Raw genomic sequence first — 25,080 nt, 5'->3', positions numbered from 1 at the left:
GCTGCCCATGTGGACGGACACCATGCCTTGTTGTTCTCAACGCCCATTGGTTCCCTCGCGTTGACATGTTTTAATCATGTGCTGATGCACTGCGGGCCAGGGTCGCCGCGGAAACCCGGAACATGGATTCCGATTCGTTTCCAGTTCGTCGCGCTGCAGCAAGCGAACGGAAACGCGAAACGCGGTGTCTTAAAAACCACATTGAAAGATTCACAAAATGTATAAATACACGTCGATCCCATTCGCGAAAGAATTCCCAGCACAGACTCCCGATCCTGCCGGGCTGCGGTACGGCGCGCTCTGCCCTACTTTTTAATCGCTGGTAGTATTAGGGAGGAGTAGCGCTGACGAGGGCGGACCTTGAATGGTATGTCTTTAGACTTGTTGTGTTTTCTGTTACTCCAATCGCCATCTTGTTGCAAGTGAAGTAACGTAATGTGTTTCTGATGTATTTCGGGAGCGCTCTGGATGTCTTATGACTGTCTCTGGAAGCCAGCGGATCTTACTGTGAATAGTCAACCGCACATATCCGCACCGGGGTTTGCGTATATTTTTACCAGGAGCGCGTCGCGTCGGTGTTTAAGATGAGTATCGATACACTGTTGGAAGCGGCCAGGTTTTTGGAGTGGCAAGCCCAGCAACAACAGATTACACGTGGTAAGGCGGGGGGAATGAACTGCGGGGGGAACCGAGGATGGTTGCATAGGTCTCCAGGAGAGATTGGTGTGAATTCCCGTTGATTGTTGCATTTTCATGCCGGTTGTTTCATGCACACGAAATAACCACATACATATTCTTGGGGGGGGGGGCGATTTATCGTAAGCACGGGGAATAAGAGCTCTTTGTCTCGGGGGTCTCTACGTGGATTTCGACTCTTGGTAGGGTGCAGTCTTCGTGACTAGGGTATATTTCGCTGACTCGGTTTCCGGGTTAAATCCTTGCTATATTTAGTGTGCTAACGTTACTATACTCACTCGATAGCGCTGCGGTGGGTGGGTACATTATCCCCGACACATACTTGTTTCTTGGCGCGTCGTTTTTTCTAGTCAAACGTTACTTATGCATATGGAATTTATATAGGCTCTATTGAATGTATCCAACGATAATTAAACGCCTTGTATTGCTAAAGAGTCGTCATTATTACACAACGAATGCGAAAGTAAGCGAACGTCGTATTTCGTTATATCCCTTGGGCGGTGGCAACATACCAAAGGTTTTTTTTACGTAATGACATTGCCGACTGGTTATCTCATGACTTTTAAGGCCAGCCTACTTTTCCCTTCACGCTTCCTCAAAGTCTTTGGCGTTTTGTCGAACCGCGTTTCGGTCTGAACTCGCACAAAAGCTCGAATGAAAGGTTATACTGTGACGGGGTGTGTATTTATGGCTTTAAACTGCGCGAGGGCTTTTTGTTTCATTCTCTAGGCGACGTGTCAGTTAAGCCACACCCACAGCAAATACCGCGTGCTAAAAGACCGCCTCTTCGACCACGTGCGCGCCGGACCCCCTCCCTCTCTTCTCATTGAAGACAGCCCACCCGACTAGCGCAGGTCACAACTGGGGAGAAAATAGGGCAACGCCACCCTCCCACATTGCAGAAGTTATATAATGTACATATTTCATGCGTGCGGGGTTTATTGAGCCGACTCTGTCTGCAAACCGAGTTTGTTGGAGTAAAGATGAATGAGGTTGTAAACGCATTTGTTGGCACGGTTTGAATAACTCTTCGAGGTCTTTCACTATACGTCTGCACTCTTGCAGAATGTTTGACCTTGTGCCCCCCAAAATGCCCACTTACATCTATTCAGAGCCTATTTAGAGAACAGTTTCTCGTATTTTCTGTCGAATTAAATGGACGTGACATTTCACATGTCCAGTGTGTTATCGGATCACGTTATCTGTTCACACATTAAAACAAATAATCGTTAAGTAGCAAGTTCCTTTTTTAGGTGCATCACATTTATTTCATACTTTTCTGTGGACTTTATGCTTGAGTCTATTTCAACAAAACTCAAATGGTTCTTGGCATTGCGTACGGATGCTATTGTTCGTATGTCCAATTTTTTCAACATATGTAAGATGTCTTTAAGCTAAGATTTTGTCATTATTTATTCACCATCATGTCATTAAGAACCTGTGTCTTTCTTTGTGGAACACAAAAGAAGAAATTTCGATAAATGTCGTATATGTGGCTACACAACGGAAGTCTATTTGGTTATCAACATTCAACAAAATATCTTCTTTTGTGTTCTGCAGAAGAAAGAAAGTCATACCGACGTGATTGATTCATAATTTAAATGTTTGGTGTCACTGTCTCTTAAAGTTGTAATCTGTCTTGTTTGCGTGGAAGTAGAGATCATTCATTGTTATTGTTTAAAGCCTTTTAAAAGTCATATAGGCCTCTCTGGTCTGGTTGGTTGTTTTGGACTGTCATTTTGGTCATTTTTTCTGTTTTCTGCAATGCATTATAGCCTGTATAATGGGATGTGTGTGTTTTATGTTTTTAAACCTGCTGCATGTTAGGTTCCTTGTTCTAGTTACACATTTTCCACATGTTGATAACCATGGCAGAAACACACTTTTTAATCTTCACTGTGTAGTTAAAAATGTCCTGTGGACCACCACCATCGTATCCCATCTGTTGTCTGATGTCTCGAGAGCTTTGCATGCTTATTTCTGGAGAGCAATGAGGTGCACTCATAGAGTTATTCTGACACAGAGCTGTTCAGAGCTTATTAGCCCGTCTCTATGGTGTTTGCACAATGACACGGTTCATTTCAAGGCTTCAAGACTGTATTTGACGAGTGTTTTTCATTCCATTTCCTGCTAAAAAGCCTTTCATTTGTATTTAGTATGTGTTTAAATGTCAAGAGAAAAACATACTGCATTTCAGTTTCTGTATTTCCGGCCAGTGTTACATAACAATTTAAACATGCATGAATATGTAGCATTCATTCATTTATTCTGGATCATTTTTAAGCCGTTGCATTTCACAGTTGATATTTTGAGGTGAATTCCTGTATGTACTTGAAATTCATTTGCATCAGGTCACCCTTTTGTCTATGCCGCGTTCACCTGTACACAAGTATCACTGTGGTGCAAATTACAGTTTTGGACAGTTGCCCAAATTCAACCCCCTCGTATTAAAATTCAAATGTCGGATCTGTATCGTAGCTGAATATTTATCCACTAGGCTTAAAGGGGTCATATGGCGCGAATATTTGTTTTTCTGTGTCTTCGGTGTGTTATAAGTTGCCCATGCATGTATTAGACATGTAAAATTGCTAAAAATCAAGTGTCTGAACCAAAGATGCATTCTTTCTAAAAGCAAATGCTAAGACCGCCCAAATGTACACACACGTAAGGTGGGCCTACCTGTCAGTACAATTGCTTTGGAACCTGATGTTCCAAATATAGTAAGAGGTGTTATATTTTCGTCACACGCTTGCAGTATTTGACCAATCACTACGCACTGGTTAACTTGACTTTGTAAAAATCAGCGCCTTTCAGAGAGGCGGCGCAAAGATGAGATACAAACATGCACCGTATGTGGTAAATACAGCTTTCATTGAACCTTAAATCGTGTGTACATCTAAAACAAACAATAATATTTGTTTTAGCTGTATCACATGACCCCTTTTATGGTAGATCCACCTGTCAATCACTGGAAACGTCCAATGGCGAGGGTCTAACCGTTCAGGCTGCAGACGCTGCGGCCCAGCCTCATACCAAAGGATGGCTTTGAGATCGTGCAGACTGCTGCATGAAGTCACTTCTCTACAGCTGGAGACCAGGCAAATCTCTTGCAGGGGCTTCTCTCTTAAAGAGACAGATCATTCAGACATTTTTCTTTTGGACTCTTTAAGCCTCTCTTTTAACCCCTGTAATGTGTGAATATCGATTTTTAAGTATTGTATTGCAGGGTTTTTTGTGTTTGTCTACACAGCGTGCCGTTGTCAGCGTCTGCATTATTAATTTAGACCATGGGAACGTTTTAATTGGACCATAGACATCAGCGAAAATCTTTCATTTGTTTCATAACTTACCATTAATTGGATCCCTAGCTATGCAAAGGAAAAAAACAGTACCATGGGGAAAATATATAGTCAAGTCCACATTATTTATATAGCGCATTTTAAAATTTTCATTGTTGCAACGCAGCTGTACAAGAAATCATATTGACTATAAGCAAAACATATAAGGTTATACAAGATAAAACAAAAAGGGTGAAAACACACAACACACAGAAACACAAGCAAACGTGCACGCAGACACACACACAAAGGGGCCATCACCTAGAACCACACATCCAAGATAAGGAGAAACACAGGTCAAATATTAAACAGATATTAATTAAATAAAACTTTACAATTCTAGCAGCCCCCCGGCCAGACAAACAGGGAAAAACAGTATGCAAACTTGGCGTGGAACCCAAAACCCACGATGAGGGTTTTATGGAACATCTCGTCAATAGTTATGCAGTATTCTTGGTTGTTACCTTTGGCAGTTTTCGGTCCAATAAATCACACTTCTGTTTTGTCCGAGTTCAGTAATAAAAAAATTGTTACTTATCCAGTTTTTTATATCGATTATGCATTCCACTATTCAATGGAATTGCTGTGTTTCATGAGGCTTCGAGGAAATACTGTATAAAGTTGCGTATCATCAGCATAACAGAAAGCTAACTCCTGTCGCTTTATTATATCTCCTAGAGGTAGCAAGTATAATGCGAAGAGCATAGGCCCCAAGTCTGAGCCCTGTGGTACACCGTTCTGGACTTGCGATTTGCGTGACAGCTCATTGTTTATTGCTTACATATTGAAAACGGTCGGATAAATAAGATCTTAAAAAAGATCTTAAAAGCTCTTTCCTTAATGCCGACATCATTTTTGAGTCTATGTAGGAGCGTGCTGTGGTCAATGTTGTTGAATGCAGCACTAAGTTCTTTAGATAAAGCACTAAGTGTTTATTGACAAGGGGCCTTATAACAGCCACCTTATATTCTTTAGGAACATGTCCTAGTGTCAAAGATGAGTAAATTATGCTAATAAGAGGATATATAATTTCTGGGAGCATCTCTTTCAGTAGATTTGTAGTTATAGGGTCTAGCATGCATGTTGTTGATTTAGGTGATCTAATGATTTTAGATCGTTCCTCGTGATCTACAGTAGAAAATAATAGCAATTTCTCCTTAGGGGCGCTATAGTTAGTTGTTTGTATTTAGGGTTTCACTTCTAGTAACATAGTTATAATATTTGTGGATTTTATTTGTGAATTAGTTTGTATATCAGTATAGCAATGATGAATTCACAAAGTCAGAAGTTGCTAACGATTTATTTTTGGTTAATTTAGCCACTGTTTTAAATAACCTAGGGTGGTGCTGGTTTTCTTCTATTAGTGATGAAAAGTAGGCGGATCCAGACGTTTTTAATACTATCCTTCCATGCTGAACGAAATTCCTCTAATTTAGTTTTCTTAGTTGCGCTCCATTTTTGTGCCGCTTTCTTTAGAGTGTGTTCGTCATACCACGGTGTCGGGCTGCCATTTTGAATCTTCATTAAGCGCAGAGAAGTAACTGTGTCTAGCGTTTCCGAGTAGGTGGAGTTAAAATTTTCAATGGTAAAGTCAAGATCTTCAACCTTATTACTCATGCTAGAGATTTGAGACAATTCAGGCAGATTATCAAGAAACACACATTTGGTAGTTGAAGTTATTGTCCTAACATATTTCTAAAAATGAGTTTGATTTGCAGCCATACGCCAGTATGAAAGCAAGCATAATACCAGATAATGATCCGAAGTGTCTTTGCTCTGCTAAAGGATTTTAACGTCATCCAGATTTATACCGTAAAACAGTATTAAATCTAAAGTATGATTAGGCCTACGAAGGTGAGTGTGTTTAATAATCTTGAGGGACAGACTCATTTCAAGTAATATAATCATCTGGCTTTAGCCATGTTTCTGTCAGACAGAACATGTTTATTTTATGATCTGTTCAAATCGTGCACAAAAAGTTGTGTTAAATAATCACGATCTCAAAATCTATGTTAGAGTTCCCAACAATAGAATCATCGGTAACTAGGGCACTTTCAGCAGGTTTCTCAGTCGGTGCATCACTGAGTGGGGCAAACCTGTTCGAGACTGTATCGGAATGGCTGAGTGATGTTTTGACCTGCGACAATGCTGTCTCAAAGTCACAAAGTTTCCCAGCTGAGGGGATCTTCAACCGGAACCGAGCTGTGCACACAAACATTGCCCGCATCAAGTGTTTTCTATGGTCCTTACACTCTTACTATCCTCAAATAAACATTGGAATCGAGACTCTAATTCTGAGATCTTCACTGTCAGCCTAGCTATTTCCCTCCATTTATCGCATGTAAAGCCCTCGCAGCTGAGAGAGAAGGCTAAGCTAAACGTTTGACATGAGGTGCAAGTAACAATAATAAGAGGAGAAGCCATACCTCACCGTGTTTGAAGAGTAATTCCAATTTACAAAGGTTGCTCGATAAATCATATTATATATGCTTAAAAGAGAAACAGTTAGCACACAAGACAACTAGAAGGCAAAATGATATTCAACAGTGTAAACAGAAAGCAAGCTAGCACGCTAATGCTATGCTAACTGTGTTGAGTTAGCTATCAATTTTGGTATAAGATCTTCAAGTAAATAACCAGGACAGGGCTATTGAGATATCAGGATAAGTTAGCAAGGACAGTAACGATAATAAAATACACTAATATTAAAACAAAGTGCAAGTGCAGTGATACAAACAAACCGCAGGCAGCGATGCAGACAGGAACCAGAACTTGTGGGAGTAAAGCTGAATATCCGGCATAGTAGTATATAATAATGTGAGTGTAATATAATAAATATATTTGGAAATTTTATGTGCAAGTTTATCCTCCATCCTAGTTTTGGTTTTTTTTTATGCAAAATAACAATCATCCTAATCTGTTTTTATTATTTGTGTCCTGCAGAGGAAGAGGAGCGCCAAGAGAAGGACCTGCTGTCCCGCGAGGCCGAGCAGAAACTATCACCCCCCGTTATACAACCTGTGCAAGTCAACCACGTGGCATGGGCGGAAGATACGCGGCTCGAGCCGCACCGCCATCACCAGCACCACCCTCCGGTGGTCCCGCCCCCTCCCCTCCCACCACCCGTTCCCATCACTGTCATTCCCATCCCAGTGGTCCCTGCCAACCCTGTGGCACCTCCCCTTCAGACTGCCACCCCTCTTCCGGTGGTCACGCCTTTAGCCGCGGCTTTATCTTCACCAGCAGCCCCTCTCCTCAGCCATAATGGCAAAGATGCTAGCTTACCTTTGCAACAGCAGCAACACCGTCACTTAGTTGCGCACATAAAAGTGGAAGCCAGCGGTTTGCCTCAGTCCAACAACAGTCCAAAACAGCAACAGATGCAGGCGCTGCTGCAACCGTATTCGGCCCCCATCATCCCCGCTCAACATCCATCGCAACAACACGCCCTACTGCCCCAGCCGGCTCTACCCCAACCTCAGCCCATACTGGGTCAAGTGCAGACAAACCAGCCGGCCAGGCCTAACGGAGCCGTCATGGATGATGGGAAGAGAAGACCGGGAGGGTGAGTCTGAACTGAAGAACATGTAGAAACTGGGTTACAATTGCAAAATTGGTTTACTGAGTGTCCCCTACGGTGACCCGTACGATGAAGTATAACATTACCCTTCGGTGCATGCCATGTATTGTTGCTAAGTGCAGAATTGAATTTTCCTATCTTTGAGATAATAAGTAAACAACGTTCAAAGGAAAAGTGCACAGAATATGAAAACCGTGTCAGTCTTTATTCTTTCATCCTTTTGTAATCGTTTTAAGATTAAATGTTCCTTTCATTTTTAGACAATAATGTGCAATTAATGGCTTGATTCATAAAAGTTTCCACGCGGTCTAAAAACATCAATGTTTCTTGTAGTGCTGGGACACGAGAAGTTCACAACAAACTGGAAAAGAACAGGTGCGTAGACTTTTCATAGATTTTCACGTTTATTCTTTTAAAGGAACAGTAACCGATTATTTAAAACTCAGATTTTAAACCTGGTTCAGTCTAAGGGATGATAATCTCTGGGTTGGTAGCAAAAAGGTCGAGAATGTCACAAACTCTCAGTTGCTTTTGCAATTATGGTGCTATTTATTTTTCTTGGTTTAAAAGCGTTAAACAAATATCATCTTACACAAAAGTCGCCCGTTATTTCCATCACCATCATGCTTTACCCAAACATCTGTTAAAACCTGAATGTTCAGTTGAACTCCTAGGCAAAGTTGCCTGTAATGATACATTTTTCTCTCTGGTGACCACAGACGAGCTCATCTTAAAGAATGTTTCGAGACCCTCAAGAGGAACGTTCCTAATGTAGATGAAAAGAAAACCTCGAATCTGAGTGTCCTGAGGAGCGCTCTCCGCTACATACAGGTAAATCGAACGTGTCTGCTATAAATTCGTTTTTTGTGACATTTACATATATGCATTTGGTAAACGCTTGATCCAAAGCGACTTTCATTGCATTATTCTATACATTTGTATGTGCAATCCCTGGGATCGAAACCCATGACCTTGGGTTAGTTTTACACAGAATCAGCAAAATACTCAAAATATAGTAAATAGTTCTTAATCTATAGATTATGTGTAATAATGGTAATATTGTTGAATGTATGCATTGTTAAGTTCAGCAGTCTTACAGTTGGAAATATCCATAATAACGTGCGGAGACGAAAAGTGTTTCTGTGGATTACTTTCTTCTCCATACACAAAGTTATTATGTTGCTGGTGTCCATCTGAAACCTTGTATCCCATATTTTGTGACTTTAATTTTTTGCCATAAATCGTTATTATTAGTCACTCTAATGGTCGTCTCTGGGTTTTGCAAATATATAACCTATAAAAATGATTAAATAGCGCTTGACAACATCGTATTTAATCATTTCAAAAGTACAGTGTTTTTTTTTTTCATTTCCTGAAAACTTTGGACATCTGAGGTTTAGGAAGGACAGCGACAAAACGATTTCAAAATATCTCACATGATTCGGTTATAGATTTACTTCTGTTTATTGATATTTAGGGGCTTGAGACCGTAAGTAAAACGAAGTATCAGATTTACATCAGTCATATCTTACACGGATCAAATACAGAGGTCAGTTTCAGTGCAGATTCAGAACCTGGTGTGAACTGTGATATGTCTGCGCTTGTAAAAGTTAATGTTTGAAGGTGATCAACACAACATGATTGCAGGTCAAACATGCTGTTTGATATTATATCCTCGGAAGTTGAATGCCAAATTTAATTCTAGCTCTAGCAGAAGAGAACAGTTTAATGTTATAGCAAATTGTGGGCAAAAAATTGTGTAAAGCACTGGAAATAGATCAGAGGTGGGGATCTGTTGTTATATTTCTCTCGCCTACTGACATTTGTCTTTCCCACTCACACACATTTTCTTATTTTCTGCTCTTTTTTCTGGCAGAATTGTGTCATGCATCTGCCAAAACATCCGGATCACCGAGTCATTCCATCATTTTTCTTAACCTGTTTTCTTCCCTCAGAGTTCTGCCTGTTTTTTTCCATTTCTCCGATCTGTTTTCTCTACCTTCAATGTCTTATGTTTAGTCTTTCAGTATGTTTAAAACCTACTTTTTTGAGCATACAATCTGTTTAATAACTGGTGAACATATTACATTTCTTTATTTATCTGAATGTTTTTATATTCATAATTTCCTATTTTCTGGTCAACGATGTATCTTCCCTTTTTAATAAACATGCATATGAATGTCTCAGCTGTATTTTATATTAAAACATTAATGTTATGCAGATATCATAACAGAAAAGCGCAATGGTCTTAAAATGATATTCAGCAACCATTAAATTACCTTTTTTATTTCTCCTATGGCAAGTCTTTGAGATCTAAATAGCTCTCAAAAGCTGTAAAACCCATGTCAGTGATGATTAGAAAGCCCTGATAAACAGAAGCGGGGGAATGTGAGCCGCCTCCTTGCACGCAACTGCAGCTTTAAGATCTCTCTCCCGTCCCGCCCTCACCCGCTCTCCGCCTGCTCCCGCATCCACGTGAGCCGTGAGCACATGGCGAGCGCTAGCTCAGTGACGTCAGCTTCTCAGTACTGATCATCCTATTCTCTCTCTCTCTCTCTCTCTCTGGCTCGCAGTGTGTGTATGCTAGATTGTATACCTTCTGAAGCCGGTTTGAATAAAACAATAGCGCAGAAAACACCCTAAAATAATATTTGATTGATGTAATGCATGCAGTCTGGCATGCTTGCGTAAAGTAGGTGACACATCATTGTTCACATCGATGTGTGCTTTTTCTGGGCCATGGCCTTGTAAGGTGTGGTAACCATGGATACCGCATTGAATAGAGCGAGTGGTCAGCAAACAGCAGGGAGTCCTTCCCCATGTGCTGCGTGTGTCTGCAGACTGAATCTTACTTTGTGGATTTTGATTTAGATTCAGCCAAAAACTGTCCGTCTTTCTTTTGTTTTTAAATCCGCTGGTTAGAGAGTAATGTAATATAGGCACAATTGGACTCTATGCTATCATCAATTGACAGCAGAAATCTTGGACCGACCCCATCAGAGTTGATCTGAAAACACGCCGATTTTTTTGCGATATATGAGCCAGACCAATATTAAAAATATTCACAACAATATTTGTAAACATATACAAATATTCACAACATTTGGTTCAAAATGAATAAAACAAGATATTTATTAGCCAATAATTATTTGCCAAAAAAAGCTAAATACAGCATATCACGGAATATGGGTTTATTCAAAAATACATTGAAAAACAAAGCTTTCATGGTAAAGCAAACATTAGCCGCAATTGATCTGTTATCAATACTTGTTTATTTTCTTTTGTGGCAGTTTTTTGTAGTCATTTTCGAGGGCTAAGGTTGAGCATATGTGTAATTTGTTGCCAAGCCTCATTAAATTCTTCTCAAAGATCTCAAAGAAAGCTTCAATTTATTCTCCAAGTATAACTGTACGTTATCAATACAAAGTTTTAATACATATCTAATGATATATTTGAAAGATAAGTGAAGACGTCAATTGACCAAAGTTAGACATCACTTTTGACAACAGGACTGTATGTTTGAAAACTTAGGACGATTCTGGAATTGATGGAATACTTGACACTGTTACTTATACACTCAGTTTAAAATTGGTGAATTCATCAGTCTATTGGTAAATTAAAAATTTTTTGCATAAATTGACAAGACCAGAATTTGCTGTAATAATGCTTTGAATAGGGCAAGTGATGGCTCATATAATGGTACTCCCTATTGGTCTGGCTCATATATAGATTTATAAAGCATTGTTTTTTTACGTTTGTCTTACTTAAGGTTTGTCATACAACGCAAATTTTAACGCAATGAGTGATATGTGAGGTCAGTGTGAACCAGTAGCATTAGCCCTTGCGTTGCTATTACACCTTCTCATCACCACGCTGCTCCTTCCCTGCACCGTTGCCAAGGAGATCATGGCGGGTTCCAGCTGTTGCCGTGGTGATATCCAGTGGGATCTGTATATATCTAGACAGTAGGGATGTCTATTCAGTTGCTTCACACACAAAAAAATGGGATTCGTCAAAACTGACCTGGGGTCATTCAGTTCCCGTTTTATGTGCACTCTTTTAAGAGATAAATGACTTTGTGTATTGCAGTGAGGTTTGTTCAGATGGGATTTCAGTCTTGGTTTTATCAGTGTTAATGTTGTCATGGCACCATAATAAACCACATTTTGGTTTATTAAACAATACTTAAGTAACTAAAGTATCACAGTCCCTTTAATGTGATGTGTCCAGAGTGTGCCAGAAAAAAATACTGAAAGCAAGATTCTTAATAGAATGCAGCCTTGGTGTACATACACACAGAACCCCCTACCAACATGCTGACAACCCCCAGAACACCCTAGCCCCATCCTGACAACATCCTAGGAACATCCTGACAACCCCCAGAAAACCCTGGCAAAATCCAGACAACCCCCAGAACACCCTAGCACCATCCTGACAACCCCCAGAACACCCTAGCCCCATCCTCACAACCCCCAGAACACCCTAGCCCCATCCTCACAACCCCCAGATCACCCTAGCCCCATCCTGACAACACCCTAGGAACATCATGACAACCCACAGAACACCCTAGCCCCATCCTGACAACACCCTAGGAACATCATGACAACCCCCAGAACACCCAAGCCCCATCCTGACAACCCACAGAACACCCTAGCACCATCCTGACAACATCCTAGCCCCATCTTCACAACCCCCAGAACACCCTAGCACCATCCTGACAACATCCTAGCCCCAGAACACCCTAGCCCCATCTTCACAACCCCCAGAACACCCTAGCCCCATCCTGACAACACCCTAGCCCCATCCTGACAACCCCCAGAACACCCTAGCCCCATCTTCACTACCCCCAGAACACCCTAGCATCATCCTGACAACACCCTAGCCCCATCCTGACAACACCCTAGGAACATCATGACAACCCCCAGAACACCCTAGCCCCATCCTGACAACCCTCAGAACACCCTAGCACCATCCTGACAACATCCTAGGAACATCCTGACAACACCCAGAACACCCTAGCCCCATCTTCACAACCCCTAGAACACCCTAGCCCCATCCTGACAACACCCTACCCCATCCTGACAACCCCAAGAACACCCTAGCCCCATCCTGACAACACCCTAGCCCCATCTTCACAACCCCCAGAACACCCTAGCCCCATCCTGACAACACCCAGAACACCCTAGCCCCATCCTGACAACACCCTAGGAACATCATGACAACCCCAGAACACCCTAGCCCCATCCTGACAACCCCAGAACACCCTAGCCCCATCCTGACAACCCCCAGAACACCCTAGCACCATCCTGATAACATCCTTGGAACATCCTGACAACCCCCAGAACACCCTAGCCCCATCCTGACAACCCCCAGAACACCCTAGCCCCATCCTGACAACACCCTAGGAACATCCTGACAACCCCAGAACACCCTAGCCCCATCCTGACAACCCCAGAACACCCTAGCCCCATCCTGACAACCCCCAGAACACCCTAGCACCATCCTGACAACATCCTAGGAACATCCTGACAACCCCCAGAACACCCTGGCAAAATCCTGACAACCCCAGAACACCCTGGCAAAATCCTGACAACCCCAGAACACCCTGGCAAAATCCTGACAACCCCAGAACACCCTAGGAACATCATGACAACCCCCAGAACACCCTAGCATCATCCTGACAACCCCCAGAACACCCTAGCCCCATCCTGACAACACCCTAGGAACATCATGACATCCCCCAGAACACCCTAGCACCATCCTGACAACATCATAGGAACATCCTGACAACCCCCAGAACACCCTAGCACCATCCTGACAACACCCTAGGAACATCCTGACAACCCCCAGAACACCCTAGCAACATCCTGCGACCATCCAGAACCCCATAGCCAACATCCCGACAACCACTAAGAATACCCTGCAACCACCTAGAACACCAGAAGATCCTGGCAACACCCTGCCACCACTCAAAAAATCCTAGCTGTGCCCTGATAACCACCCAGAACACCCTAGCAACGCCTTGACAACCTCTCAGAACACCCTAGCAACACGCAGACAACAACTCAGAATACTTTAGCAATAAGGCAGCGAGCTATGCACAAACACAATTCAATGACAGATTCTTTATAAAACCTTGTAAAATCAATTAAACTAGTTTTTAGATTTGTGTATTTTGTATATGTATATATTCATATTTTGTGAAAGTTTGCATATGTATATAAAACAGCATAGTGTGCATTGTCCATTCAGGAAATGCCATATGTTGGCTTGGCTGGGTGTTTGTTCAATGTTGACCTGCTGTGTACAGGGGGTTTAATGCAAGGCAGCCCAATCTGACTAATCCTAGATCAGGCTTCAGTAGGGCAGACTCCCCCTCTCTCTTTTTCTCTCTCTGTCTTTGCACTCTCAACCTACTGCATTGACCACATTTATATTCTCTTGATACAGCATCACTGAGTTATATAACCCCATACACATGATTACCACCATCATCTGCATACACGCTCATTGTCTGACTGCTTAAGATTTTTCTGGACTAGCAGGCTCCTGTTTCTTGGTAGCCAACATGCCCGTGCTGTTACATATTTGCTTTGGCATGTAATGGGGTAGAGGTGGAGGACAAAGCCATCCGATGTGTGTCGGAGTCATCATGTGCTCCGGGCTCTGTCAGATGGGGCGGGAGTGTAAACTGCTTTGCGCTATTAAAAATCTACAACTTTTACGCATGATCACATATGTTGAACATGCTGTCACAGAGCAGTTCTGCGCTCAGGTTTTGCACGTCTGCTTTTCTTCCACACCTTCCTTAACCGCGAGACATACCTGCTCTTGCTATAGTGGTGAAATTGCCTCAACGGTTTGTTCCTGTTAGCCTGGTTTGATGTTTCAGTCAGCTGACTAATGCAAAAAGTGGGTCAGCAAGTCATTTGCCTGTGTCACTGCCACATCCCTCTCTTTCCATCGTGACTCCAAAACACACTGTTACTCTCTTTTTCTCTGTCCTCTCATTTATTTATTTATTTCGTTTTTAAATGCTTTGTAGATTAGTTGTTAGATACATATTTACACACGCGTCGTTTCCTACAGTGCTTAGCATGTGTTCTCCACACATGGGAATAACATTTAGACGGCAGGAATTTTCTGCTCTGAAAATGCACAATGAATATCAAAATGTAGTCACAGCTGAAGAGCTATTGAGGAGTGAATAACAATTTGGTGACGTTGATTTCTGTGGAGCAGAATAGCAGTGATGTTTCTTAAAGACTGTATTTGTTTAAAAGTCACACAAACATGTTTAAAACTAAAATGTATGTTTTAAAATCCGTTTACAATTTTAAAATGCAAACATTATTTAATCAAAACAATACTACTAATTCAATTGGATTATATAATTGAGAATTGGGATAGTTCACCTAAAAATTACTATTGTTCCAGACCTGTATAAATGTCTTTGTTTATTGAACACAGGAAGAATGTCATATCTCACCCACCATTAACTGTAAAAATTGTGTGATTGTGGGCGAATGAGCATTCATGTTATGAGTCATTATAATGATAATAATGTAATAATAACAGAGACAATACTCCTGGGGTGTGTTTGAGCGGAGTGTAATTTAGCATTTCTTGCAGACGTTAAAACGAAAAGAAAAGGAGTATGAGCACGAGATGGAGCGCTTGGCGCGGGAGAAGATCGCCACCCAGCAGAGACTTGCTGAGCTGAAGAACGAGTTGAGTCAGTGTATGGACATCATGGAGATCGACAGGATCCTCAGACAGACGGTCCAGCCCGAAGACGACCAGGCTTCTACATCAACGGCATCAGGTACAGGTACAAAACACACACACACACACATTCATGCAGAAATCCGCCCATTTGAGTTTTAAAGGGTATAATATATATACTCACCTAAAGGATTATTAGGAACACCATACTAATACTGTGTTTGACCCCCTTTAGCCTTCAGAGCTGCCTTAATTGTACGTGGTATTGATTCAATAAGGTGCTGAAAGCATTCTTTAGAAATGTTGGCCCGTATTGATAGAATAGCATCTTGCAGTTGATGGAGATTTGTGGGATGCACATCCAGGGAACGAAGCTCCCGTTTCACCACATCCCAAAGATGCTCTATTGGGTTGAGATCTGGTGACTGTGCGGACTATTTTAGTACAGTGAACTCATTGTCATGATCAAGAAACCAATTTGAAATGATTCAAGCTTTGTGACATGGTACATTATCCTGCTGGAAGTAGCCATCAGAGGATGGGTACATGGTGGTCATAAAGGGATGGACATGGTCAGAAACAATGCTCAGGTAGGCCGTGGCATTTAAACGATGCCCAATTGGCACTAAGGGGCCTAAAGTGCGCCAAGAAAATATCCCCCACACCATTACACCACCACCACCAGCCTGCACAGTGGTAACAAGGCATGATGGATCCATTTTCTCATTCTGTTTACGCCAAATTCTGACTCTACCATCTGAATGTCTCAACAGAAATCGAGACTCATCAGACCAGGCAACATTTTTCCAGTCTTCAACTGTCCGATTTTGGTGAGCTCGTGCAAATTGTAGCCTCTTTTTCCTATTTGTAGTGGAGATGAGTGGTACCCGGTGGGGTCTTCTGTTGTTGTAGCCCATCCGCCTCAAGGTTGTGCGTGTTGTGGCTTCACAAATGCATTGCTGCATACCTCGGTTGTAACGAGTGGATATTTCAGTCAAAGTAGCTCTTCTATCAGCTTGAATCAGTCGGCCCATTCTCCTCTGACCTCTAGCATCAACAAGGCATTTTCACCCACAGGACTGCCGCATACTGGATGTTTTTCCCTTTTCACAACATTCTTTGTAAACCCTAGAAATGGTTGTGCGTGAAAATCCCGGTAACTGAGCAGATGGTGAAATACTCAGACCGGCCTGTCTGGCACCAACAACCCTGCCACGCTCAAAATTGCTTTAATGACCTTTCTTTCCCATTCTGACAATCAGTTTGGAGTTCAGGAGATTGTCTTGACCAGGACCACACCCCTAAATGCATTGAAGCAACTGCCATGTGATTGGTTGATTAGATAATTGCATTAATGAGAAATTGAACAGGTGTTTCTAATGATCCTTTAGGTGAGTGTATGTGTATATATACACAAGGACACAGAATAAATGTCTTAAACATCCTAACAAGGCTTAGCAACCAGATGAAATACCCTAGCGATAGAAAAAACACCTTAGCAACCTTTAGGAGCCAGCTTATACACCTCATCTACATGCTAGCATCATGTTAAAACATGGTAAAGTCAAGATTAATCATGCTGAATCATGTTAAAGCATGTCAGATAATGCTAGCATAATGCTAAAATATTTTAATGTCATATGTTATCATGCTAAAACATCCAGATGTTGGCATCATGCTATATCAAGTTTGCATTTTTTTAATGGGCTAGCATCATGTTAGCATCTACATTTTTGCCACGGGAAGCATCCGTTACATTTCTAAAAAAAAGTTTCATCCAGTTGTATTTACTGATTGGTGACTTTTGGCACAAAAAACTAAAAAAATCAACAGTTTTCACCTAGCAAGTCATAGAATTAAACAGGCAATTCTTTTGCTACTGTATCTTGTTGACTCAGACTTTATGTATGTAAATGCCCTCTCTGCATGCAATTTGCGTAACAACACCATTCAGGTTCAATAATGTTGGCCATTCAACATTCTTCAGTAACACACTTGCCCGTGTTATAATTTGGCAGCTTTACAGAGTCATCTGTGCTGGTATGATATCATATGATAGTATACTTCCTGCTTATGGCCTCATCATGACTGGACCCCTCAAGTGTCTGAACATCAAAAAGACATTGTTGCAGATGGACTACAGTATATGCTGTTAAAGCTTTGGCCTGCGGAAGAACTTTTGATTTCTAAATAATTTTCATACTACACTTTTATATCAACAAATTTGCTAAGCTAATTTAATAATAAAAAAATGAATCTTACAATTTATATCTTTAATAAATGTGGGACAAAAAGAGACCCATGCAGTTAAAATTCTATTAACCTGTACCAATTTTCACTCTTTACAGAGGGTGAAGACAACTTTGACCAAGACATAGAGGAAGACAGCCTCTCGTCTCCGCCACCCAAACCCCCTGCGCCATTGCCGCCAGAGCCCCGTGCCGCCCTGCCTCTGCCCACCATCCTCTCTACACACATCTCCATCCAACACAAACCTGCCGCTCCAACCACCCAGCCTCAGCCCGCAGTGGTCACCCCTCAGGCGATCGCTCCTGCACCACCTTCCCACATGCTCACCCCTTCTCAGCCGACAGTCATCACTCATGCGTCTGTATCCCACGCCTCTGTCATCCAAGCCGTGAACCACGTCATTCCAGCTGGGCCTAAACACTTGGCACACATTGTGCCCTCTAACGGCGGCCAGCCTATCGGACACATCACTGTGCACCCAGTGACCCACCTACCCACTGCCATTTACCCTCAGTCAGTGGCTGTCTCGCAGCCGGCAGTGGTGGGGCACATCACGCACACGCTGGCACACCACCCTCAAACTCATGCCCAGGTCAACGGCACACCGGCCGGGGCCCAACAGGGGGCCATGGTGGGGAAGCCAACAGCGGTGGTCGCCCATCATCACACCGGGCTGGTTGGCCAGGCGGTAACTATGGTAACTGTACCCCCCTTTCCCGTCAGCACGCTAAAGCTGGCCTGAAAGAAGCAGAAAGACTTTGGGGCCGAATGAAAGGAGCTCTCTGTAGCAACTCACCAGAGACTGAAGATGAAACACGCTAGCTGGATGATGAGTGACTAGATCCCAGTTTACATCGGTGGGGTTTCATCAGGACCGGATGCGTGCGAAAGGGGCTTGCGTGCCATCGCATGCAGCGCTGGAATGGTATACGCTACTTGTAATGCACTTGCTTAACTAAATTATAAGACAGTGAGTGTCAGTTTTAGTAATGTGAGATCGGAGTGCTAAAAACAAATCAGTCCTCTTCTCCTTCCCTCTATATTTCGTGCTATCCTTTTTCTGTTTGCTCTCATATACAAGTCTGCAATGATCTCCTGTTTTACATCCATTCACCAAAAAAACACAAAAACAAAATCCTCCATGTCAATCAAAAACTAGAGTGCTTAAACTGGCCCAAAAGTAACGAAAGCATGCAACGAAGACGTGACCGGGGTACATTTTTTAACAGGGGCTTTTAAAACTGTCTTGAAAAAAGCAGATCAGGTCACTCGGAAGTGTCTCGTGAGGAAATGCAAGTGCCTAAAGCCCCAAATCAAGCCCGATGGCGTCACCTGCTGCCTACGCGATGCTATGACATCGCTGTCTTTCAAATCCAATGCGCTGCGCAGACTGAACCGTGTTTAATAGCAAAGTATCGCGAGAGCAATTCGAACGTGTACTTTTCGACTACCTATCGCGAGACTTAAGATGTTATACGCCAATCGGTCTCCGCATCAGTCTTAAAATGTCGATGAAGAAATGCAACGAACTAATCAAATCACAAGTGCTCGTTTTTAATAGACATATATGACCACATTTAGGCATATAAACTCCAAGTGCTCAAAATATCTCACATTAAACTACCTAATGCGCTATTAACACTTCAGATAATGACAAATGTTGTCGGGCATTATCAGAATCCACACTAGCAGCAAAAGAACATCAAATGAAGTCTTGGGATGAAGCAGCTCCTTCTGTCCGTCATTTCCATTTGTCCTTTTTTATGTTGACACGCTGTTTTGTGAATTGTGGTGTTGTAGGTGGCTTGTGTATAAGCATTTGGCTTTAAGAGGTTAAAAACAGTTGCATTGACTCCGTTTCCAGGACTAAAGGCCATTTATCACTAGCAGTCAGAGATGCCCTGTTTATACCTTTTTTTGTTAAAAGCGCTCGCTTGGTTTAACCTGCACAAACTTTGCTCTTTCTCTTTTTTTCCTGTCTGAATCCATTGGTTTATGCTGATGCTTTGGCTAAGTATCTGAATATTTGCTTTATATACTGTCACTTTCAAACTGAACACTGTGATTTCTGCTCCTCATCATCGACCTGCTGCAAAGCCCCCAAAACTTGGCATTTTCACCCCTTTTCTGTTTGTGTGTTTTCCCTCTTCTTCTTCTTTTGGGGATGTGGAGATGAATAGATCCTGCGCTTCACAGACTCACTTAAAATACCATCAAAAATAGCTTAACCTTTGAGAAATTGAGTGTGTTTTCTTTTTCTTTTTTTATATATATATATATGTGAATGAATGTAAGTGTATATGTGAGGTATATGCACGCATTCACATATACGTGGATGTATTTTAGGATAATACTGATGCCTGGTTTTGCATGTATATTGTTGTTGTTTTTTTGGTTGGTTTAAATGTTAATCCCTCCCCCCTTTCATTTTAGTTTTGGGACCATGTATCATACTGTATGATGTGGGTGGGACCGTTAGACCTCATTCTACATTGATATTGCATATAATATATATGAAAAACTGTGCATTTTCCCTATGGAGAAAGTTTAAGTTATATATCGCCTGTACATTTTGGGCTGCATTAGGATCGAATTGTCCACCATGTTTAACTGAAATAATAGTAATAAAACGTATAAAATATTGCTAGATTACTACAAAAACATAATGACGATTCATAATAAATCTAATGACATTTACAAGTCAGTCGTTCTGGTCTTTTATCATTTGTAACACAATAACACATTGTATTTACAACACCTTTTAAAAATACAATTATTTCACATTTTACCTTAACAATGTGCTGCACATTCACACTTTGTTTTCTGATTATTCTGAAGGACTTTTGTTCAAAAACACACAAGAAGATGACACATGCACTGCAGTTACACGCATCGAACCTGACGCATTTCCAGCTATATCTCAATCAAAACTATTTTTGAGTTCAAAAAATATTATAAAAGTATGTTGTCACAGAACTGCAATGCTGTTTTAATGTCCATGGTGCATCTGTTCTTGAATCTTCTGCAGAACCTCCTGCATTTGCCGCAACTGCAAAGACAAATAAAAACGTGTTTTATTAAAAGTATAGGCTAATTTGTTATAAATGAATTAGTAATGCTAATGCAAAACCCCAGACTGAAACGGTTCACTTAAAAGATTAAAAACGCTTTGTTAGAACAGCATGATATGTTAAAAATATTAACATAGCAAGAGAAACATCTTTCATTCCAGAGACACAAAGACATTTGTCTAATATAAAATGCTGAGACATTACCTCTTCGTCTTTTTCCCAAATAAGATGTTCAGATTCACTGTCCAATGGTCCCAGAGGTATAGGCAGAGCTGAAGCGCTGTCTCTCAGCTGATTACAAAGACTGAATGGGTGACATCATCAAAATACAGTGAGACAATCCACAAGAGAGGCACTTTAGTATCGACATAACAACTATCAATTTGACTGTAGGAGTTCACATGTGGATACACAAATATAATATCTGGAGAAATCAGACTCATCTAGTCCAGTCTTTATCTAGAGAGACTCTTTTCATACCGTGACATGACTGTACATCAGCTATCTAATGTCACTTAAGCTTCATTGTTTCTATCAGCACCGGTTTCTTGCAAAGGAAATACAGAGCGAGAAAATCTTTTCCTGAACGTGTTTCTGTGTGCATACTTCCGACCTGCGTTTCCTTTCCCTGATCACCATGCGGGTCATGTTCTGGATGCACTGAGCGCGGTAATTCTCGTAATGCGTTTCCCGTGTCACGTCCTTCAGATCTTGCATGTGTGTGCGCACCAACATGTTCCTCAGCTTCAAGAAGTCTGAATGGGTGGGGTTCTCCACTGAACGAGCATACAGAAACAATGCATGCGTGATTTACAAGAGCCTTTATATTGCCATCCAATATGCATGGGATTAAAATGTAGTGCGACGCTTGCTTGTGTTTGTTCTTAGACCCGGAACACATGAAGAATTACATTAGTCAGATTTTAATTTGAGATTTGACTGAGGACGCTCATGTACCTTCCACCACACCCCAGGGATACTGGCGACCCCTGAAACGCCTGCCTGCGCTCTCAACCAGAATGTTACTGCCGATCACTGTAAATGGAATACTGTCCTGAAACAAAACAGAACCACGTTAGAAACTAAGATTCTATGACATGACAAATACGGGAGCACATTTTTAAACACCTTTAGTTCTTGGTGCTGAAGTTTTAACTCCTCATCTTCATCTGAATCGCACTCGGAGAACTGATATATGCTGATGCCAAACCTCTCGATATCCTCGCAAATCTAATAGAGGAGAACAAATCAACTCTGGGTTTAATACACACACACTGATCCCACCGTAAACCCGAATGTTCAAAGTTATTAAACAGCTAAAGTAGTTTAAACTTGTATTTTATATAAACATTTTAACTTACTTAAATAGTTGAGTTCCTGTAACTAATTCTTCCTTTTGAGTGGTTTATTTAAACTGTAACTTAATTTAAGTTAATTCAACACAATTTGTTGAGAATGATTTTCAGTTCCCAGCATGCTCTGCGTGTAACTGCATTAGAACTGCATTTTGAAATTAGGTGTTATTTTATGCGTTTTTCGAAAGGATAAAGCCTTGTTTTATGACAATGTTAACATATCTTTAATATTTAAAGATTTGTTTTGGTGTTCCCATCGTTCAGAAGAGTGGTGTTTATGCTTATTGTGGGAGGTGCCAAAGTGGACGCGTGACTTGCATCGCTCTCTGTGAAGGTTGTGTGCTCATTCTTGATGTAGCTGAAATGTTTAGCTTATCTTAAGACCTATCATCTTACTATAAATGCAAAAAGAGTTAACTCGCTTAATGCTCAAAATGAATGCACGAGTACAACAAACTCGAAACTTGATTGTTCTGCTTATGAAATAGGGATCATCATAACTTAAACAATTTGATATAACTTATGACCTCAACGGTGTGTATTTACAGCGTGTATATACTGTACGCACGCACCTTCAGTTTCATTTTTTGGACTTCCACAGGAGTCAGGCTGTCTGCTTTGGCCAACACAGGCACTATGTTGACCTTCTCGTGTAGAGCCTTCATGAACTCCACATCCATCGGCCTGAGACTGAGAAATGAATAGGCTACAAATCTCGTCACTAATTACTTGAATGAAATTCCAAAATGACACGTCGAGTTTAAATTCCTAAGTGGTTGAACAATATCAGATATTTAGAGCACAGCCAACACAATCTCACCCGTGACCAAAAGGCGAGATAAAGTAGACGCAGCAGTGTACGCGGTTATCCTGAATGTTCTTCCGGTTGAGTCCGCTTTCATCGCGAAAGTACTGTTCAAACTGTTCATCGATGTAGTCCACAACCGGCTTCCAGCTATAAAAATAAAACCACAGTTGTTGAATGAAATAAGTAGTGAGAACAAAACAATCACTTGATAATGGTTACTGTACGCTGTCGCACCTCTCCGTGTTGTCGACAGCATCACCGAAGCCCGGCGTGTCTACAATGGTGAGTCTCAGCTTCACTCCTTTCTCCTCAATGGACACCGTGTGTTTGGTGATCTCTATTGTCTGTGTGATCCGCTCTGTGTATAAAGTACCATTTCATCACTGATCAAGATTACGGGTTTGATTCCCAGGGTTTGCATGTACTCACTAAATGAATGGGATAAATACCCCCAGCATTCAGCATCTTTCTGTCTTTGTAAAGGTCTGTGAGGAAGAGACTGTTGACAAGTGTCGATTTCCCCAAACCCGACTCACCTGAAGAAATACAAATAGAGAAAGTTAACAAAACCTTAAATAGGTTTCTTATGCTAAATAGTTTTTATTTAAAATACAGGCCTTTAAAATATAATAGCATGAGGACAATGGAAAAATTTTTTATATAACCTCCAAGAAATAATATAGGTGAAGGACATTGTGATTGACCCCCCCTGTACAATATTATAAAAATACACAGAAAAGTAAATGAGAATTTGGTCTTTCCATAGCCTTTCGGGAGATCCAGATGATGCAACCTTATGGCGAAAATGTGTCTTGTGGAATTCACAGATACGTTGGACTATATTTGATGACATTACCTGCCACCATAAGGGTAAAGGCGAATCCCTTTTTCACTGTTTTTCTATGCACTTGGTTAGGCAGCGTCGCAAACCCAACATACTCCTTATCTTGATCCTAACAGGGACAAAAAGTCTCAGATGCAGATACAATCTCTACATGGAAAAACTGTCTGTGTATGATTCGTGGGCTTCTTTCCGCTTTTACTTTACCTCTGCAGAATCATACGGGTCAAATCTACTCCAGGGACTTTTTGGTCGAGAGGGGCTGAGAGGAGACTCCAGGGAACTCATGGAGCTGAGCTGGCCGCGGCGGGGTATCTCTATCTCTGGGGCCGGGACACTTCTGCTCGCGGGGCGTGTGAAAGTGGGCGTTCCTGGGGTCCGAGGGCGGGTGCTGTTATCCATCTCTCTGTTCGTAGAGGGCATCTCGCGTCCAGGGAAGGTCCGAGCGGCTCTGGGGGGAAGGTCTCTCATGGTGTAGGCCAGTTCGGCATCCTCACAGTCGTCAATGGCTATACTGGATATCTGCACAAAGCATTACTTTTTACTTTCTCTCTCCTCCAACGAGTCGTGTCTCCAAACATTGTTAAAACGTTCTCTAACATTTCTCATGTTATTTACTACCTCAGATGAATGGCTTTATTGTTTTCCTCACTGTCGGATAAAAGGCACAGATTATCTTTACGGTACAGCTTAGAAAGTAAAGTTGCACAAACTCTAATGCAAACAACGTGACTCTGTGTCCAGCCTGTCACTCTTAGTTAGTCCAGACAGATTAATGCCTCACACTAATACTCTCATCTCCAGTAAGATGTTGGAGAAGTGGGGGTTGCTACTACAGACATGGCATTCATACTACTTAACACTGTAAATGAATGTCAGTTGTCAGCCAAAAATGGGTAAATAAGTAGTTATAAATCCATACCTCATGACCTGGTCCATGTGCAAGTGTGCATGTGTTGAAAGAGAAAGAGAGAGAGAGAATTAACATTTGCTTTCTTTAAAACCCACGTTGCTGTTTTATAATCCTGCATTTCTTGTCAATCATTCCCTTACCGTGCTGTCTGTACATCGCATTCACAAACCGATCGGTGGTCGATGACAAATGCTCCATTCCCAGACGACTGAGTTAACATCCAATAGCTATCCAAATTGCTTTTCTTCTTTCCTCCAGTTTGTCAATGCAGTTAGAACAGAAATATCCACGACTGGTACAGCCAGGTTAATCACTTGAAATCTTCAGTGTTTATGGATGAAAAAAGCGGTCCAGCACGCAAAACACACAGAGCTACTACAGTGACTGAGGCCAATTGTGCACTGGATTATAAAGGGATCTGGCAACGGCTCAGTGGAATCAGTGAGAGCTGTGACATGCACACTTCCAGTAGTCATCATCAGAACAAGAGTGTTTTTTTATAA

At 41.7% G+C, this 25,080-nt stretch overlaps 2 protein-coding genes across 6 annotated transcripts; one reads left to right on the top strand and one right to left on the bottom strand.

The window, feature by feature from the left end:
• Positions 1-355: 355 nt before the first annotated feature.
• On the top strand, positions 356-20,288 carry mntb (MAX network transcriptional repressor b). Of its 3 annotated transcripts, XM_079486450.1 has the most exons (7): positions 356-657; positions 6,978-7,599; positions 7,948-7,989; positions 8,334-8,445; positions 15,247-15,439; positions 16,113-16,169; positions 17,688-20,288. In XM_079486450.1, the coding sequence occupies exons 1-7, from the start codon at positions 585-587 to the stop codon at positions 18,329-18,331; spliced, it is 1,743 nt and encodes a 580-aa protein (XP_079342576.1). In that variant the 5' UTR covers positions 356-584; the 3' UTR covers positions 18,332-20,288. The 3 variants fall into 3 exon arrangements, with proteins under 3 accessions (XP_079342576.1, XP_079342578.1, XP_079342577.1); XM_079486452.1 differs by lacking the exon at positions 16,113-16,169; XM_079486451.1 differs by lacking the exon at positions 16,113-16,169 and having other exon boundaries at positions 15,247-15,445.
• Positions 20,286-24,996, bottom strand: septin4a (septin 4a). Of its 3 annotated transcripts, none has more exons than XM_079486454.1 (12): positions 24,718-24,996; positions 23,872-24,186; positions 23,680-23,776; positions 23,273-23,359; positions 23,058-23,181; positions 22,836-22,970; positions 22,588-22,705; positions 21,789-21,890; positions 21,618-21,714; positions 21,274-21,436; positions 20,865-20,964; positions 20,286-20,638 (listed from the first exon to the last, which is right to left on the bottom strand). In XM_079486454.1, exons 1-12 carry the CDS (start codon positions 24,736-24,738, stop codon positions 20,579-20,581), a joined length of 1,419 nt encoding a protein of 472 aa, XP_079342580.1. In that variant the 5' UTR covers positions 24,739-24,996; the 3' UTR covers positions 20,286-20,578. The 3 variants fall into 3 exon arrangements, with proteins under 3 accessions (XP_079342580.1, XP_079342581.1, XP_079342582.1); XM_079486455.1 differs by having other exon boundaries at positions 20,292-20,638; positions 23,872-24,594; positions 24,718-24,980; XM_079486456.1 differs by having other exon boundaries at positions 20,292-20,638; positions 23,872-24,219; positions 24,718-24,980.
• Between the last annotated feature and the right edge of the window lie 84 nt (positions 24,997-25,080).

The sequence above is a fragment of the Barbatula barbatula genome (assembly GCF_947034865.1).
Source record: "Barbatula barbatula genome assembly, chromosome: 22".
Classification (NCBI taxonomy): domain Eukaryota; kingdom Metazoa; phylum Chordata; class Actinopteri; order Cypriniformes; family Nemacheilidae; genus Barbatula; species Barbatula barbatula.
This window is presented reverse-complemented; position numbering and strand designations above follow the sequence as displayed.